The sequence below is a fragment of the Daphnia pulicaria genome, chromosome 4 (assembly GCF_021234035.1).
Source record: "Daphnia pulicaria isolate SC F1-1A chromosome 4, SC_F0-13Bv2, whole genome shotgun sequence".
NCBI classification, from domain to species: domain Eukaryota; kingdom Metazoa; phylum Arthropoda; class Branchiopoda; order Diplostraca; family Daphniidae; genus Daphnia; species Daphnia pulicaria.
In genome coordinates this window covers 1457634-1476048 of record NC_060916.1, presented here as the reverse complement: position 1 = coordinate 1476048, position 18415 = coordinate 1457634, and the positions used below count along the sequence as shown (strand labels likewise).

General features: G+C 39.4%; 3 protein-coding genes and 1 pseudogene across 4 annotated transcripts; 3 read left to right on the top strand and 1 right to left on the bottom strand.

Moving 5' to 3' along the window:
* LOC124336054 overlaps nt 1-18415 on the bottom strand; it is a 570649-nt pseudogene that overhangs the window by 330795 nt on the left and 221439 nt on the right.
* Nucleotides 73-3938, top strand: LOC124336072 (probable E3 ubiquitin-protein ligase bre1). Its single transcript, XM_046789699.1, has 8 exons — nt 73-159; nt 243-1962; nt 2027-2122; nt 2208-2303; nt 2378-2440; nt 2685-2789; nt 2863-3015; nt 3076-3938. Exons 2-8 carry the CDS (start codon nt 249-251, stop codon nt 3543-3545), a joined length of 2697 nt encoding a protein of 898 aa, XP_046645655.1. The 5' UTR covers nt 73-159; nt 243-248; the 3' UTR covers nt 3546-3938.
* Nucleotides 4107-7133, top strand: LOC124336126 (kelch-like protein 40b). Of its 2 annotated transcripts, none has more exons than XM_046789796.1 (9): nt 4107-4614; nt 4678-4791; nt 4872-5697; nt 5772-5921; nt 5985-6093; nt 6155-6276; nt 6338-6429; nt 6487-6632; nt 6689-6857. In XM_046789796.1, exons 1-9 carry the CDS (start codon nt 4387-4389, stop codon nt 6717-6719), a joined length of 1818 nt encoding a protein of 605 aa, XP_046645752.1. In that variant the 5' UTR covers nt 4107-4386; the 3' UTR covers nt 6720-6857. The 2 variants fall into 2 exon arrangements, with proteins under 2 accessions (XP_046645752.1, XP_046645751.1); XM_046789795.1 differs by having other exon boundaries at nt 4108-4614; nt 6487-6604; nt 6689-7133.
* Nucleotides 7228-10671, top strand: LOC124336151 (sphingomyelin phosphodiesterase-like). The gene is made up of 9 exons (XM_046789840.1): nt 7228-8287; nt 8355-8590; nt 8680-8847; nt 8922-9149; nt 9211-9383; nt 9448-9730; nt 9807-10082; nt 10159-10352; nt 10423-10671. The coding sequence occupies exons 1-9, from the start codon at nt 8221-8223 to the stop codon at nt 10535-10537; spliced, it is 1740 nt and encodes a 579-aa protein (XP_046645796.1). The 5' UTR covers nt 7228-8220; the 3' UTR covers nt 10538-10671.

Genomic DNA, 18415 nt, shown 5'->3' with positions numbered 1-18415 from the left:
TTGCCAAGGTTCTGGAAAAACCCAATGTGAATTTGATGGCCTTTCCATTTTTATACAAAGTCTGAACACGCAGCTTTCCCGAGTTCCTATTCAGTTTCAACTTTAAATCGAACGTCGATAGTCGTGTCTACTTGGTCAACTATAATACTCTTGAGAAAGGTTAGGTCTCTATTGATTAACTTTCTTCTTTAAATTTTGTCTAACTATTCTTTCACCCATTGCTATTTTCTTATTTTACTAAGTTTCGGATGGAAATGGCTATCATCTTCCTCATCATCTTTTGGGCTGCCGTTGGCTGCAATTGCCAATCGGACAACCCCTTTGCTTCCTCTTCTTGGGCTAAACTGCAAATCTCACCGGACACGTTAGGTTCCATGGAGTACGGCAACTTTCTCATTGAGATTTACGAACACGCCAATAATCACAAAGCGACGACCACCCCCAACCAGAAAAAGTATTACTACTCTCCCATTGCGCTACTGGACCACAAAAGTGCCAACAGTACATACAACAGAGTCACGAAACAATCAGAGATGAGATTCCGCATTGAAATGTGGAACAACAAAGTTCAAAATGAAGTTGTCAAACATTTGAACGACGTCGGCCATGAAGTTAAATCAAACAAAGTGACAGTTATTCCCTTTGAGAAGGTCATTCTCACGAGCAAAAGACCCACAGTGGATTATTCGCTATCGCCAGAGTGGACCAATTATGACAAGAGCAAAACCTTGAGACTTTCTCTGTCGTGTTATGACCAGAAAATCTGCGACGAACTTGCCAACGAAATGCGATCCGATCCCGAACAATTCGACCACTTTAAACTCCTTTACAGTTTGTCATCACAGACGTCGCAAATCAAACAGACGACCATCAGTATCAACAGTGTCACTTCCGGTCAAATGGTCACTACTCTTTTACAGAAATTTGAAGACAAAAAAGAAATTTTTCTGACGGCCAACGACGAGAAGAAAATGTTGTCGGAAACGGCCACCAACATCCGAATGGACACATTTGACGACTCGGAGGTCGGGTCGCCTGATACGGAATCGCAAATTTTGAATATTTTAAAGGATTTGCTGGTCACGTCCAAGGCGACCATAACTAAACAAAGTGACAAGATGTGGGACTCTGTTTTCTGGATTGAAGACAATTACCGGCCAGACAAAACGACGAAAACTTTGAATGAAATCATCAACAAACTGGACACGGAAACTCAGAAGAAATTGGCGGACATGTATCAAAAAGCGGAGAAACAATCGGAGATAACCGAAAAGTCAGATTCAAGTAGTAAAGGCACGGATAAAAGACGAGAGAAACAAGTTCGTCACGAAAACCAAACGAAAGATAAGAATGAAAATGAAATGAGAAGATCACAATCAACGGATCAAGAGCAATCCAGCCGCAATCAAACGCGCGATGACCAATCTAAAACCAATAAAGTTGACGCGGAAGTCAGTGGCGGTGGGTTCTTCTTTAGTTTAGACGCTGAAGTCGGAGTCGAAAATAACAACACGCACAACACCGAACAAGAAAACGAGAATAGGGAAATCGCCAAGAAAAGTTCGAATGAACATAATAGAAATGTAGAGAATAAAGAAAGATTCCAACACAATTATGACTCAAACAGTTGGGCTGACGTGGATAGAATCAGTTCAACAATTTCAGGGAAAATGGCAATCGATTCAGACAGATCCCGTCGAGTCGAAATTTCGGAGGAGGACGTGGAAAAGTTATTGCAAGAAAGTAGAAACCACGTCCAATGGGACGGAGAAAAATTCGTGCCCAAACCGATGCAACTGAGCAGAATCAATTTGGGCAAATTTCGTGACTCTCAAACGTTCCAGGATCGCAACGTCCGTGTCCGTTACACAAACGCTGAACTGTCGGCGCCGATCAAAATTATGGAACACGCAGAATTGACTGTCACTGACGAATGGAACAACCTGAAGGAGGAACTCAAAGGTTTGTTGTATTAACGAAACATTTTATTAATAGGCAAATAATTGCAATTGCATTATACATACAGACACTAGAGAACTGCTAAGAACAACTGTGGCGAACTTGGAGAAGAGGAGTACCGAATTAGATAACACCAGAATCTATTTTACTAACAAATTGGAAGGTATACGCGTAATGTTATAGGTAGTCACAATGTTAAATTAGCTGGAAATTTAACACAAATTATGTTATTGTGATCACATATACAGCGACTAACCAGAAGTTGGCGAAAACTAAAATCGAGTTGGAGAAATCGACGGCCGATTTAAGGCAAACCGTCGATATTTTAACAGTAAAACTAAATTGTAAATTTAATTTTTTTTAAATTAACAAATTTGCCACAAATCCATATTGAAACTGTTATTTTCAATAAATCTAGTGACGGCAAAAGAATTGACAGAAACGAACATCAGCGCCGGAAATTTGTCAACGGAACTAAAAGGTGGACTAAATCGAAAATATAATAGTAAAGCGGAAGTGGTAAAACTAAAAGATTTTTTCCCCCACGAACTGAAAGTCATAAAAGACAAGCAGATAAAAGGACGAAGAGTTGCAATGAATTTATTTGTATAGTTGTATCTTGTATGTACACCGGTACAATTGTTTTTATTTAATGGAGTGAAATGGTTCAGCAACTTTAAGTCATTCGAAAGGCATACTAAAGTCGAAATTGAACTCATTTGCAGCAACACAAAAGGAGATGGAGGCCACCCAAAGGACATTGGAATCAACTAGGATCGAACTGCGTGACACGAATTCCATCGTCAATGATCTGTCGGAGAAATTAAACGGTAAAATTCTGATTAAGAAAAGGAAGTTATTGAAGAGAGATGCGACGAAATAATTTTGATTTTCCTTCCACAGCCAGAACTATTGAAATAGCTGACATTGGTAAAATACCAACCTCCTGTGAAGATCTTAATCGCATGGGACACGAAATCAGCGGAATCTTTTTGGTGAAAGGACCGAAAAAGATGGAAGCGGTGTATTGCAACTTTGACTCTCAAAGTGGAAATGGTAAGAAATTTCATTTCAGCCCATACAACGTTAACTAATCAATAAATTTTCAATGGACAGACAAGCAAAAATGGATCGGATACGCCGACGTCAAATCCCATCCCGTCCATTTCTACGTCCAGAGGAATTCTACATTTGAAACCAATGGGACCCCAATTCCGTTCGATTTGGCGTGGGTGAATGAAGGAAACGCCATGAATTTAACTTCGGGAGTTTTCACGGCGCCGCGTACGGGAACTTATTTCTTTTTCTTCACGGGAGTGGCGACATTTCCAGTTTCGGCAGGTCGTGCTCAGCTTGGTCTTCACCTGAACGGAGGTGAAATCGGAAAGAGTGTGATTGAAAAGGCAAATGTCCTCCTTCGTCAATGGAGTGTCTTGTCACTCCAATCAACGCTAAGCTTGAAATCGGGTGATCAAGTTTGGGTGCAGATGGATGTCACATCGTGGTCGTACATGTACGACAGCAGTGACCACCTGACACATTTCACTGGGTTCATGTTGGACGAGGAAATTGTAGAGTCCCTTTGAGAATTTTTTGTTTTTAATACTTCTAAAAGCGCAAAATGGGAATCAACTAACACTGACTCGCAAATTCATTTTCTTAATAGAAAAATACGAGGTATAGTTAAGGGAAAAGAAGAAAATGAATTTTACTCATTTAATTTTGGGATGGGAAATTCTCTCCAAAACTTTTGCCTTTTATTTTCTAGTAGCTATAATGGGTTGAAAAATCAATCACTTCTGTGTTTAAGAATGGGATTTTTTTTCTACTGCATGCGCATGGCATTTGTAGTTGAGTATTTGTGCAGAAAAATTCACGGTTTTTATCATGGAATCACGGTTTTGCACGGTTTTGTAACAGGCTTTTTGCTTCAAAAATAAACGAAAGAAAATGAAAACTCGTGTTGATTGCCAGATCTAAGAAAAAAAGTAACATTAAAAAAAATTCCTTATCGCCTGTATAGAAATTAATACGAAAATAAGATATGTGGAAAAAAAAAACTTTTTACTTTCTACGAAAATAACAAGATTATTTTATGTGTTGTCTTGCCGCTTGCGGAGTCAATGTCAACACATGACAACCGAGACCGAGCGTAGTCTGCTCCTGCATTCAAAACAACCTTTTCATTTTTTTTTGTTACGAATCTGTAGGGCGTTTATCTATGCATTAAGCGAATCATGTGACGGCGGCGTTTTATATCTTATATAAAGCGACAACTTTATCCTAGACTAACAATAAATCTCGCAGTGTCAGTAAGACGAGACAATGACTTCAATTCGTCAAATCTCTGTCAAGTTCCTCAACTGGAATTGACTAACAAACTGACAAAGACCAGATAAATCAGTAAAATTTTACCAATTTAACACCATGACTGACAGCCAAACACAGCAGATTGAATTAAGCAGTGACATTTCAACAAATGATAATGGCACATCCACAAAAAAAGTCACGGGTACTGCTCCTGATGTTGTGCTGCTTTGTGAAGGGGAAAGAATCTCATGTCATAGAGCTGTTTTGGCCAAAGCAAGTTCTTATTTCAGTGCTATGTTCAGCTCAAGTTTTGCAGAAAAAGATGAACGGTCCATCACTATTAAGGTGTGTAGAAGCAACAACATGCCATTCCAATACCGCTTGTCAATTACTATTATTTTTGTTTAGGATGTAGATGGGTTTATGCTTCGTGTACTTGTAGATTTATCCTACGGCTATCCATTGCAGCTGGAAGATGAAAAAAGGATGCTAAAACTTCTTGAGACAGCCTCAATGCTGCAGGTATTGGATAGGCTTAATACTGCTTATTGTGTATCTTTTCAAATATTATGGTGTATTGATTTACTTTTATCCATTAACAGTTTCTTGAAGTTCAGACCATGTGTGTGCAATTCTTACTCCATACTTTGAACGAATCAAATGCCCTAGAGTTCTTTGCATTGGGTGACATGATTGGAGTACCTGAACTGTCAAAACAATCCTTCGCCTACCTTCTGTATAACTTTGATAGCATCGTCGAATCGAGGGAACTGCTGAGTCAACTACACATTGATTTGCTCTTGAAACTCCTCGAGCATCCTAACCTCAATTGCAACGTGGAAATTCAAATCCTTGAAATAGTCGATCGCTGGATTATCGATCAAAGTGACATCATTCCCGAGGACAGAGTGTTCAAGCTCTTCTCTTGCACTCGATTCCGAGTCTTGACTGAGGACGATTTGAAGAAGATAGCCTTGCTCCCCTTTGTCCAAGAGTCAAAAATGCTTTCCAGACTCGTGTCCATTCTCAGTTTGAAATTAGACGCAACGCTCCCCAATCCATGTCGATGCCATTGCCATATTGAAGGAAGTTCCCCCCTACCGAAGTTGGAGGGATGCCAAGCTTGTAGTGGTTTTCAAGTGGCGGTTGCGGATGAAGTGGATAGTGATCAAGATGCACAAGAAGAAAATTCCTGCCTCTCGACTCCCGATTTTGAAAAATTTCGATTGCGGGAAATTTTTAGGTCTCCTTGCTGTTCCAAGAAATCGGAATCCTCGATCGACAGCTCTGAAAAGAAAGGAGAGGTGAGTGATTGCTATCCGCAAGAGATTCTCGATTTAGTGGAGCAACTTTTAGCCACTTCACCCAGAGTTCCCCCATTCGTTCCGAGCGTCGTCGGCCATGTCCGACGTATAGAAGTGCCCACAGGTTCGTGCCGATCGCCAATAGAGTTTCGAACTTATTATGTTATATGCTTATCCAAAGTATTTCTTTTATTGTAGATGGACCAAGTTTGAAGAAATCGAAACACATAGAAGGGCCTTCTTTGTTGATGTACAATTTCAAGAGTAAAAGCTTCAACAGTTTAGTTAAACTTTCCAAAATCCACGAAGGACCTGTCGAAGCTTCCGGTTATAAAGTCTGCACACTAGGTAAGATAACTAAAGTTTCATCTAATAGTAATTAAATTTATTTGAGTGATTTCTGTGCGGCAGGGAAGGATATCTTCATCTTTGGTGGAGAGTACATGTTTGGCTACAGCAATTGGCAAAATTCCGTTTGGCGATGGGACAGTTTCAAAAACATCTGGAACATTGAAACATCGTAAGACTGAAGTCATCAATTTGTTTTAAAATATTTTTGCAAAATCTTTTTTCTCTCACAGGTTGTTGTCATCCAGACGGCACCATTCGCTCTGTGTCTACGAAGAATTCATCTATCTAATTGGTGGATACGGGAAACATAGGATCATATTGGATTCTGTTGACCGTTACGACACTTTCAAATGTCAGTTTAAATTACGGTAGAACTATTGGCGCTTATTTATCTACATGTGATATTCTGTTAGGTTCGTGGAAACGCTGCGCTCCATTGCCTAGTCCGCTTTATTCAGCGGCATGTTGCAGCCACAAAGGAATTATCTACGTGTTTAGTCACCAGGTACAACTCTAATTTTACAAGATTCGTTTCAAAAAATTTACATTTCCAATTTTCCAGGTATTTTCTTATGACCAACAGTCGGACGAGTGGCACACATTGGCGAACGTCAGGTTACCAGCGGACACCACGTTTTCCCAGGCCATGTCCGTCAAGGATAGCGGAATATATTTAACAAGTAACAAGGATGCGAGAACAATAGCGCAGTAACGTCCAAAGAATTAACACCTTGCCGCCGTGTTCATCTATTTGTTGTTGACAGGTGTGTACTCCAACTTTCTTTACCACTTTGACCCGGATGCGGAGTCGCTCGCGGTCGGTGTCGTCGGCAAATTCGAGAACAATGTGCTCAACAGCTGCTACGTTGAAAGTCTCCAGAGTATTTTCACATTTTCCACAGGTGAAGTCAGTGAATCGGCTGGCTTCCCACCGTCGCATCAGGTAGAAATTTTTGACTTGGCTAGCAAATCATTCACCGTCCTTTGGAAACAAACTTCAGACGAAGGTCTCATTACGGATTTCGGAATTAGACACAGTTTAGGCTGTTTCCCATTCCTGTGTTACGAATAGCAATAATTTCTGTCACGATTATTTCCCAGACTACTTATAGCCTTTCCCTTTATTAATTGCGCATTTTTTTGTAATTTTTCCTTTGTGATAAATGTGGTCTAACAATGTGAACAAAATGAACCGACCATGTACTTTAATCAGTTTTTTTTTTCTCTTTCCCATTCAAATGATTTTTTTTTCAGGTCGACAATAATAGAAAGGAAAAGGGGGCTTCATGGGGTGAGCAGGTGAGCTGCGAGGGCTTATAAGGTCAGCAGGGCATGACGGGTGCAGTTGTAGGAGGGACAGCAACGACGGGGGCTCACGACATTCTTGACCACTGGGGAAACGCCTAGAAGTCTATAGGCGTGTGTTTGGCCGAGCGACTAGAGGACGAGGAAATTACCACCCAGTTGGTTTGGAAGGGATGTGGTAGCTGTGGAGGATGGGGATGCGCAGGAAGAACTCGTCGGGCGGAGTGAAAGGGACCACCTGTGTGTACATAGTTGTTCGGAGGGAAATGTATAACAATTGGATTCAGAAATGACTTGGAATTGGGCGCTGAATTTCAAGTACATTCCAATTCATCACCTTGTCCATCCCCATTTCCCCTCTTAACTCTACGCGTTAAAATTCTTCCTTGTGAACTGACTGAACAAGTGAAGTAATAAGGCAACCAATGTCTACTTTTTTAAAGCAATGGATTGTTAGATTAAATTTAGTATTATTTCATTAATAATTTTAGACGAAATGCGAAGTAATGACCGTTTGACAGGTGATCTATAAACGCTCAATTGATGAAAATTGTGTCGACAATTCGTCAATTTGCAATTGTGACAGTACGGCGCCAACAGTTGTTCAACGAGGGTAAATTTTGTTAATGTTCGAATTGAAAATTACTAATTCGAACGGATTTATTGGTACATTAAATTCATCTTCTTGCCTTTAACTTTTACTTATCAGGGGAAACAGTTACTTGGGTTTTTTATGTGACAAATAACATTCATTTTGGATAAGGCGATCAAAAATGTGTATGATAAACCTGTCAAACACTTAGCTTGGGGTTATTATGTCCTAATCTTAAATCTGTTGATAGAAAGGTGTGTCCTGCTGGCCCTAAATGTAAAATTGTAAACATTTAGACGATGCAGACAGTATGTAATCTTTCCGATAGAATGATATCTAGCAAAGGAATAATTGACGTCAAAACTGAGTGTTATTCCAGTCTGTCAGTAAGCAAGCAAGATGATGCGCTGGCTACCGCTACTTTTCGTTGCCCTATTGGGTAGCAGCTTTCCACTACTTGTCGAAGGTAAACGAACAGAGAACACAACAACAGTAAAGCAATTTAAATTTTTACATAATATATTCCTTTCCAGGAGCGCCGGCTCCCGAACTAGCAATCGAATTCGGCGATGACGTCATCACAGAAGACGGTAAGAATGTTGTCACTTGTACCCTCTGTGCAACAATAGTTGAAGACGTCGTAATTATGCTGGAAAATGGCACCGTAACGGACGATCAGATCATCAACTACATTATTGACACCTGTGCTAGATTGAATATTTTTAGCAATCCCGACCAGGTGTGCGGCGGAATGGCGGCAATCGCTCTGGTACGTGTCAAAATGTCAGAAATCTAAACAAGTTTAATAGCAGATCTCTTGTTGTGAAAAGTTTGAATTTAATGTAAATTTTCCAACAGCCAACTATCAAGTACATCTTTAGCACGGGTGTCGTAATTCCGGGCAACATTTGTGGCATGCTTCTACAAGGCCAAGTATGCGGATTGTCCGACCCTGAGCCCTTAGAATGGACCATTGCACCCAGTTCAAATGTTAAGCCGCCTGTTAACCAACCAAGCCAGCCACCGGTATTAATCATTTATTCTTATGCGAATAATTAGTTTTATCTGATCAAATTAAATAAAATTCGCCAAAATTATAGACAGGATCACCGACGATTAAAGTGCTGCATTTAGCCGACATTCACTACGATCCGGAGTACCTTGCTGGATCCTTGGCCGTATGCGGAGATCCTCTCTGCTGTCGTGCTTCATCAGGTGACGTTGTAAACGCCACAGATGCTGCCGGATACTGGGGAGATTATCGTACCTGCGATTTACCCTGGTATTTAATAGAAAACTCAGTTTCTCAAATGGCTTCCCTGCATCCGGTATGAAAATAGTTCTAAACAACCAAAGATAAGAAACTGAGTTTTATCATTTACTTTTCAGGATGTTGGCTACATTATCTGGACTGGAGATTTGACACCTCATGATGTCTGGTCAACTGCCAAAGATGAAAACATCATGATCATTGACCGTTTAATGACTCTGGTAGCACAGTACTTCCCTGGCGTACCTGTTTATCCGACTCTAGGAAATCACGAGTCTCATCCAGTTAACACGTACTACATTCTATCAAAATGTTATGTCGATTAGATTATTTCAAATAAGAATCTCTGTATATAGTTTCGCTCCTCCTGAGATAACGGATCCTGAATTCAATACCGCTTGGTTGTACGACGAAGCCGACCGACAGTGGGCTCGGTGGCTTCCGGCTGAAGTTTCTTCCACCATCCGATATGGAGGCTTTTACACTGCTTTGGTCCAACCGGGTCTTCGCATCGTTTCGATGAACATGAACTATTGTTACACTTTGAACTACTGGACCTATTACAAATCACAAGATCCAGCCTCGAGTCTTCTCTGGCTTAGCCAAGTTCTAGAAGAAGCTGAACTGGCTGGCGAAAAAGTATTTTAAAATCCGTAGGACTATAGATCCTTGGGCAGCTGAATCAATGTTAATGATTTATTCTTGTTTGTTTCAGGTGCACATTTTAAGCCATATTCCACCCGGAAGTGGAGACTGCTGGACCATTTTCAGTCGGGAATTTTCCAAGATCATTAACCGTTTTGAATCAACCGTAGCAGCGCAGTTTTACGGACACACTCATAAGGACGAATATAAAATTTTCTACGACACAGTCGACGTCAACCGACCTGTTAACGTGGCCTTTATTGCGCCAAGTCTTACCACCTACTCCAAACTTAATCCAGGATACCGTACATACACTGTTGACGGCCAACGACCTGATTCTACTTGGGTTTGTTTATTTATTTCGCCAAACTTAAAATGTTACCATTAGGCAAGTGCTATAAAATGCAATTTAATCTTCTTAGTCTGTGCTAGATTTCAACACTTACATCATGAACTTGACAGATGCCAATCAAAAAGGTTCAGAAGTCGATCCTGTTTGGTATGAGCTCTATCAGGCCAAACAAGAATATAATCTTACTGATTTGACTCCACAGTCCATGGATGAACTCTTCCAGCGAATGAAGGCAGATGACGCACTCTTCCAGCTCTATTACAAGTATGTAAATAAACCCAGGGCAGAATTATAATTTGGCAGACTACCTCATTTTAAAACTCTACATTTCTAGAAACTACTACAAGAACGCGGATGAAGCTGTGGCTGAAGGTTGCAACAATCGTTGCAAATCAAATATGCTTTGCCGTATAGTTACTACTGATATTGCAGACCAAAGCAAATGCTAGGAAATTCGATTAGAAATTCGATTGGCTCTGCATCCGCACCCTTTATTTACTATAGACGACATTTCATTATACACTCGTTGTAAAATCAGAGAAATGCTTGAAGATATAATAATTAGCTATATTTGAGATGGGAATGTATTCATTTTTTTCCTTCGGATATGCTGGTATAAATCGAAAATGACTAATGAAAATGATTAGTGAGTGAATTCTGGTTTGGTTTTCATTTCTCAAACGTGCAGAGAAGAGACAAGAGACTAAGGAACGAGCAACAATCACTTATAGCAGAAGTTTTTCCTAAAAATTATTTGGAATAATAACTCAAAACATGAAAATTTCAATTCAGTAATCACATATTCACATTTCATTTGAATGATTTGAATCGCGAGGACGTTTTTAATTGCATAGCAGCAAATGGCAATGTTGTGCGTTTCCAAAATGGCTGCCGGGCTTTCCGAGACACCAAGCGGAATTGAATTTTTTTCATAATGGTACTTATTACAGTGTGTTCTAAATATTCCACAAAATAAAAAAAGGTAATTGCTGTTTTTTTGCTTTGAATCATAGTTTTGTTTAAGGTTATTTACTGAATGTAAACTATTTATGTGTAAATTTGTAGGTAATCAATGATTTCCACTTGACCAAATCATCTGATCATGTGGCCTGAAACTTGTGAGCATTTTGCCGAATTGTCGCCCATTACTACTTGGAATGGCTGTATCTGTATGTCTCATCCCATGTAGAAATAAGTGGCAGAAATAAAAGTAATTATATTGATACATTTTCCTACGATAAAAATATATCTTTAGTTAGTTGATAAGTCTTTACTGATCATTTCCTTTGCTTCATGGTTGAGGAATTTTCAGAGAAGTCTTGTGGGAATGTGTTTTCTAGAATTTACTTCTCTTGGTTTTCACATCCATTTTTTATCGTTGTAAAATCTTGCCATTTGAAGTTCTGGAAAATTTATATCAATGTAAGATCTAAGACATCTCAGGTCTCAGCCATTCCTGTGTCCAATTAAAGAGCCTTTGTGAAATTCTCTGCAAAGTTAAAGATTCACAGCTGTTGGCTTGAATTGCAGTTTTCTCTGAGCTAATGAAAAAAATAAGATTTGCTGCATAGATATTCTCTGTTTTTCATATTTTTATGATCTTTTCTAATTTTAATTGATAACTGCCTGTGGAGTAACCAAAAGTGATTAGTTATCTTTTATTTGAAGGTGAATCTTGAAGCTTGAAGATTTTGAAGCATGCTGTCTACCACGTCCAGAAGCTGAGTTACATTTTACGTGTACAGCAGTGTTCTTAATGGTAAAATTAAAGATTAAACTGATTAAATTTTGGATCATGAAACTTGTTATGTTGGATTGCAGGCAGACTTTACAAATATGGAACTTCAGCCTATCTAGCATTTGCATCCAATCCTGTAGGCTGCAGTGGAACTCTCACTTACCTTTTGTTGCTGACATCATACACTAATTGAAGGCCAGTAAGTTGACAATCCTAAACAGTCTAGATTTGAAATTAAATATGTTAAGTGAGAAGTGAAACTTGAGAAGTTTCATGATCAAAGCTTTGCTTTCATTGTCTAGTGGTAACCCATTCTGGGATTCCAACAAATGAACAGTTCTTTCCTTTGATAGTTTTGGATTTAGTAATGGGAAAATTGTTGTACACAATGTAGGTGGATACAAAAGAATATTTGTTTCAAGTACTCTAGAATTTTTGCTGAATTTGTGTTTAAATCTGAAAACAGTTATTGAGTTTCATGCAATTTTTTTGTTTCAACAATAGTATCAGATACTTTTGGCATAGAATATTTGGGCTAACTAAATGAAACAATAAAATGTAGCATTAATTTGTGTTTTTCAAAGAGCATTTCCATTTACACAGAAAATGATTTTCATTTTGGTCATAGGTATCTAAGTCTTAACACAGTTGCTGTCCAATGGTGGTGTTGCAGCCTATGCTGGCGGAGAGATGTTTTGACATCAAGAAACTGTAGCTGTTCCTTGGTGCTGGTGTCGTGTTGCGGAAGGATCCAATACTTTGTTAAATTTTCATTGTCTATATCCAATCTACCGTTTACATGTCGAGATGGACAAAAAACAGAAAGATTGTGGGTTTTATGTCAAAAAATAATAAACACGTCTTCGTGATTTGGGGAATGGGGGGGGCGGGGCAATGTCGCATTAAAACATCTCAAAAGAAATTCAAGTCTGTTATTGACAAGATATTGTCGTGCCAATTATAATAGATTAAGATAAAAGGATTATCAACCGATAACCGTAATACCTATTAACCCCTTCATTCAACCGATCCACCCATTAACTCCCGTATCCAACCATCACCTAATAATCCTTATACCCAACCTAACCACCCAACCTAACCCGCTGACCATAAACCCCATATACCATAATCTATTAACATGTACTATTGAAAATAAACGAATTATAAAATGAAAATATATATACTATTTTCTTCATAAAATACATAAATTTAATAATTCAATAAACGGAGCGTTCGGTTCAAGACGATTTTCTTCTGTACGAGTTTATTACAACCCGCCACCACCGCTGCGGCAATGAGACAAAAAGCGATGGTTTAATTTTGCGAAAATCAGCGGCAGACAAATTTCAAATTTTTCTAATTATACAACTTATGTAAAATTTTGCATCTAGTCTACTGATGCAAATCGAGATTCCACGTGTTAGGTTGTTAAGAAGATGGTTGTTTAAAAAACAAACAATGGTGAGTTTTTGGCTACTCAGAACACCCCATTGTTTGATTTTTAAACAATCATTTTCTTATTTACCAAACACATGGAATCGCGATTTGCACCAATAGAATAAAGGCAAAATTCTACGCGAGTTGTTCAATTAGCAAAATTTGTAACTTGACTAACGCAGATTTCCAGCAAAACTAAAACATGGCTCTTTGTTTCATTGGGTAGTGGGTTGCTTGTTATAAACTCGCACATGCTGTTATATGAATTGTCTACGGCCCCCAGAGATAGTATCTGGACCGAGAAGAAGAGAGAAGTACGAGGCAAGTTTTTCCGGGGAGATGTAGTCATACTAGGCTTCCGGGTTAGACTCATGACCCTCTAAAAGTTTTAGTCGGATCATGCGCCTTCCAAGTCCCCGTTCGACCAGAGCCCTCCCCTCCTCCTGGTTTCACAGCGGGTGAGTGACCACCGGCGGGCGTTGGTTAGTGGTTAGTTAGGGAAACGGGGCCACAGAAAAGAAGGGAGCCCAGATTATGCACTTGTCATTTATCTACATCAACACAATTTATCGGCCAGTCTTGAATTTCAGCAGTCTCTCCTCAGTTTCACCATAGAATCAAGTCTTTGGAACAGCGGTAAAGGATTAAACTGAAAGAGGAATGAAGATTTGCTTAGAATTCAATCATTTTCAAATAATATTGAATAATAACCAGCATTACCTCAAAACAATCAATCCTAGATCGTCTTAAATGAGAAGTTATTTTGGTGGTCTCTGCAACCTCTAGAGTGGCACACTCACTCACAGTCCACAAAATAGTGGCAACAAAGAATTGGAACTGATGAAGGCTTCAATATTTGGATTATGACTAAACAGCCAACAATTACGTGATGGGTTTCATAATATCCCAGCTGTATTCCTCCCAAGTGAGAGGGGCTAAAGCGTCGAATCGGACGCCCATGAGAGCCAGGCGTCGTCCTCCTTTAAGCTCCGGTCATCTTCTAAGAAAAAGATTTCCATCAAAAGAAAGAAAAAAAATATTTGTATGAGCGTTCGTATGGAAGGGAAGAAAAAAGTTACAACTTTTGGTCGTCCCAAAGACGAACAGAAAGTCAATACAAAACCCAGGCCATCAACTAAGTACTGCTAAAACAGGGCTCGTCGCTGCCGTAATAAAGAATAAAATAATAAAGAAAAGGAACATTTAAGAAAACTTTAATTATAAAAACATTCTGTAATAAAGCAAAAAAGAATAAAAGAAACTGCTATTGGCAGCTGCATGATCAACCACATTATTTTATCTTGCTTATTCTACACGAGAACTGAAATTCTAATCATTTAGATAGAAATTTGATCACTTAAATCATTCAACCAACCCACATCTAACCCATCTTTAAATATGGCGAAAATGTTAAAATAATAATTGGAGAAAGCGCCGAGGAAAGCCAAAAATTGTGTCATCAAGACTTACGAATTTACGATGTTGAAAAAGACTGGACTCCAAAAATGATATTTAAAAAATAATTTGAACACTTCAACATCTAGAACATGTTGAAACTATAAATATAATAAGAAACTTACTTCAAATTAAAAGACCTTCCGAAATAAGAAAAGCGACTCTTCGTTTCCACTATATCAACAAAAGCATATCGCGAGATCAAGCAGGTGCCACTGGTTAGCACGGAAATACGCCAATGCATAACATAATTAAATTGAAACTTATCCAACTACTATCGAATGAAACGCGAAATCTTGGTGATGTCGGCATTCAACCAACAGTCGTTTGTAACATCTCCCTGTCATCTTGGTCTAAAGTCGATGGGATTTTTCATAACAGTCGGGGACATCGACAAGTTAAAGGAACAGCAGGTATTAGGAAATCGGTCTTCTCTGTCTGCTACCTTATTGTTTTGGGTACTATCATTTCGTGGGATAACTACTAGCCGTTGAAAATCTCTCTCGCTCTCTCTCCCCTCGCTGTCTTGCCCCATTTATTTGAATTCTCCCACAAAAATCGATGCAAACGAGAGCACCATATTAAAATTATTGGATGACGAAAACATCAATTGATGGTTACAATGGGGAACAAGCGAAACAATCAAAAGAAAAAAAAAACTGTTTTAACCTAATGGCAAACAACAAATGTCGCACTCACCGAATGTCGATTGATGGCTCTTCCGTTTTACCGAAGGGTGTCTGTCTTGACGCTGGAACACTGGAACTGGGTTCACACAAGTTGATCACTGCTGGATTGCGTAGTAAATGCCATTATTCGTTCATGGGGGGTTCGTTCATGAACATTTGCATTTTTTGTAGCTGAGTTGAGGCCATCGGCTGACGTCGCCTTCCGGATACCCGGAAGTCATTTTCACTAGGAGTATACTAAGTGAAACCTGAATCGTGACACAATAAGAAATTTTTAATAAATTTGCTGATTGATTACAATTTTTAGGTCAAGATAAATGGACAGCAAGACCCGTCTCAAACTTGATCAATTCTGGCCGGGCACAACGGGCATAATTTGCCTTATTGAGTGAAGGAAAATGTTAAAAAATAAAACGACAGATAGAATAATTCAATTTTTTAGTAAATCAGAATCCCGTGTCTCTAATTTTTGAATTCAAACATTCGTATATCTAACAGTCCCATCGTTTATGGCTTATCTTTGGTAAGAAATGAACGTGAGCTGAAAACGGAAAACAAAAACTAGAACAAGAAAAGTATGTCTGACTCTCTGCTATTGGACGATCGATATACAATCACCAAAATGAGAGATATGCAAAATAAGGAAATATATCAGAGCTACTTCAGGGAGAGATTTAAGTGATTAAAGCTTCAAGTGGTGATATAATGAATACAGGAGGACGACTCACTGAGAGAGTGCAGCATAAACCAACAAAAACAATCTGAATTGACCATTTTTCTTCTAAATTGCAATAGCAGCAATTAATTGATGTCTGGGTAATTTATCTAATGTGTACATTTCACCTTTTGAATAACAAAGGCCTTTTCCTCACTGCTGTTGGTTTCAAGAGAAATATTATGTAAACAATGAGTGCTATTAGCTAACTTAGCTTCTTTCCTACACAATGTGTGTGCAGGATAACATAAAGGATTTTTTCCCTTCAGGCAGAAGTGATAGAAGATCCTTACAATGACATGTAAAATAGATCCCTAGAAACACATTTTAGTGATTACCTTGAAAACGAAATCTCATCCTTAAAAGATAAAAATCAATTCGAAACCATTGATAGGAAATCAAAGAAAATATGGCGTGATGCAAAGAAATCATTACCTGACCTGACTTGTGTTTTTTTGAAAGTTTAGATGATGTATATTCCGATAAAACACTAAAATTTGCATTCTTTCAAGAGAATCACGTTTAAAAATCAAATCAAATAATCACGTTAATAAGCAAATATAGATCACATAGAATTAGAAGTGCACATTGCACACCTTGCTGGTGCGAGAAATAAAGAAAATGACATTGGCAGACGATGACTGGCAATGGCAGATAGGTAGTAAAGAATTTCTCCGCTAGATGCTATGCAATCGCCTATACCACCCGTCGCATATACCAATCCGTCCGGTTTCTTATCAGCTGGATGGATGTGTGATGATGAGTCACAGGAGTCAAACGCGAGAGGTGCGGTTAAAGGTGTATTGAGAAACAACCAAGACAACTGTAACACGATTACAAGCATAAGCGAGTGACCGTATTCAACGAGACCTCAAATAGATCGAATGTCCGATTTATATACGGGATGATGAGCGATGGCTTGTCTGATGGTAGCCATGCCTGTTAAAGTAATTAAGACGGTGCGTATGGTAAACGCATCAACAAGTGTGAGAACTTGTCAATGGCTTTGCCATATGCTGTGAATTAACATTACACTCCTCCCCTGCTTGGAGATGTTCCAAACTGGGAAGGGGCGTGATCTTCTAACATTGGCAAAGCACAGCATCACTACATGTAAGATTAAAAGCACAACATTGCTACATATAAGGTCACTAAAACAGGCAAGAATGGTAAAAATCACTAAACAGGCAAGAGTGGCAAAAATCTGCATAAAGGTAAATGGTCAATGCTACTGGTGATTATTGTTATGTTTTTCTCCCCTTTTTTTTTTTTTTTTAAAGTTTGTAATCAACGATCGTCTCCATATCGACGGTTGAGGCTGCGGAGAGCGGAAAAATACCGCTGTTTCAGTTCCTCCTGGTCGATTATGAATTGTTTGATTAAATTCAGTTGTTCCAGCGCAAGGGCCGGATTGTTCTCGGGCGTCGGACGAGTGTTAGTCTGGGAAGCTGCTGGGCCGGCAGGGGCGGCAGGCTGTTGCTCCGGCGTCTGGACGGTGGTGGAAACGGGTCGTGGAGCCTGCGGTCTTATGGAGGGGACCACTGCTATGACCTGTCGAGTCCTATTTTTCGAAATCGGAACCGGGGAAGGTTCATCGTCGTCGTCTGATGAATAGGGGGGAGGCGAAAATACAACGCGGCTGTATTTAAATTTAGAAGAACGTGCTGTAGACGGCCGCTTAACGCCCCGTGTTTTCTGGTCGTCAGGAGAAGTGTACGAAGTCGATGTCCCAGGTTCCGGCTCCGGATCGTTCGATGGAGACGGTGAAGTTTGTAAGTCATCAGACGGATAACTCCGGTATTCGGTCCTAGGAAGAGGCCATTCAATTACTCGGCCAACTACTGGTGGCGTAGTGAGTTCCACTTCGTCGTGGATGAAGTTAGGTCCAAGAAGAAGTCGACCACGTCCGGCCATGATGAATAGGATAAAATATGCGGTAGCGAAGTGAAGAAAGAAAAGATTTTACAGCGATATTTATAGTAGATAGTCGAAGAAGATCGCAAGAGAGAAGTTGGGGTGGTAACTAACTTAAAGAAGGTGCAGACAAGATGAATCTATATATTTTTTTTTTTAATGACGTCAAAGTCATTAGTCACTGTCAAAGACAGTAGCTAAGTCGAAGAGTAAAGTAGCTAAGATGAATAAATTCTTTTTCGTGCTTGCTTCAGTTGCTGGGCCTGGGAGTAAAACGTCGATATAGTTCACGGCTGTCGTGGTTGTATTGGTTAATGAGGTCCTTCCTGTTTTGCTGATACTCCTCCTCGCTTCGGAGAAGAATTGGGGGAGCGTACAT

What these genes read in the sequence shown, in the direction of transcription:
- LOC124336126 (XM_046789795.1), top strand. Translation starts at nt 4,387, where the DNA reads ATGACTGACAGCCAAACACAGCAGATTGAATTAAGCAGTGACATTTCA. An exon ending in AGACAGCCTCAATGCTGCAG is followed by an intron (nt 4,792 to 4,871) that starts GTATTGGATAGG and finishes ATCCATTAACAG; the next exon opens with TTTCTTGAAGTTCAGACCAT. An exon ending in ACGTATAGAAGTGCCCACAG is followed by an intron (nt 5,698 to 5,771) that starts GTTCGTGCCGAT and finishes CTTTTATTGTAG; the next exon opens with ATGGACCAAGTTTGAAGAAA.
- LOC124336072 (XM_046789699.1), top strand. Translation starts at nt 249, where the DNA reads ATGGAAATGGCTATCATCTTCCTCATCATCTTTTGGGCTGCCGTTGGC. An exon ending in TCTGTCGGAGAAATTAAACG is followed by an intron (nt 2,790 to 2,862) that starts GTAAAATTCTGA and finishes TTCCTTCCACAG; the next exon opens with CCAGAACTATTGAAATAGCT. An exon ending in TGACTCTCAAAGTGGAAATG is followed by an intron (nt 3,016 to 3,075) that starts GTAAGAAATTTC and finishes TTCAATGGACAG; the next exon opens with ACAAGCAAAAATGGATCGGA.
- LOC124336151 (XM_046789840.1), top strand. Translation starts at nt 8,221, where the DNA reads ATGATGCGCTGGCTACCGCTACTTTTCGTTGCCCTATTGGGTAGCAGC. An exon ending in AAATGGCTTCCCTGCATCCG is followed by an intron (nt 9,150 to 9,210) that starts GTATGAAAATAG and finishes TTTACTTTTCAG; the next exon opens with GATGTTGGCTACATTATCTG. An exon ending in GAGTCTCATCCAGTTAACAC is followed by an intron (nt 9,384 to 9,447) that starts GTACTACATTCT and finishes CTCTGTATATAG; the next exon opens with TTTCGCTCCTCCTGAGATAA.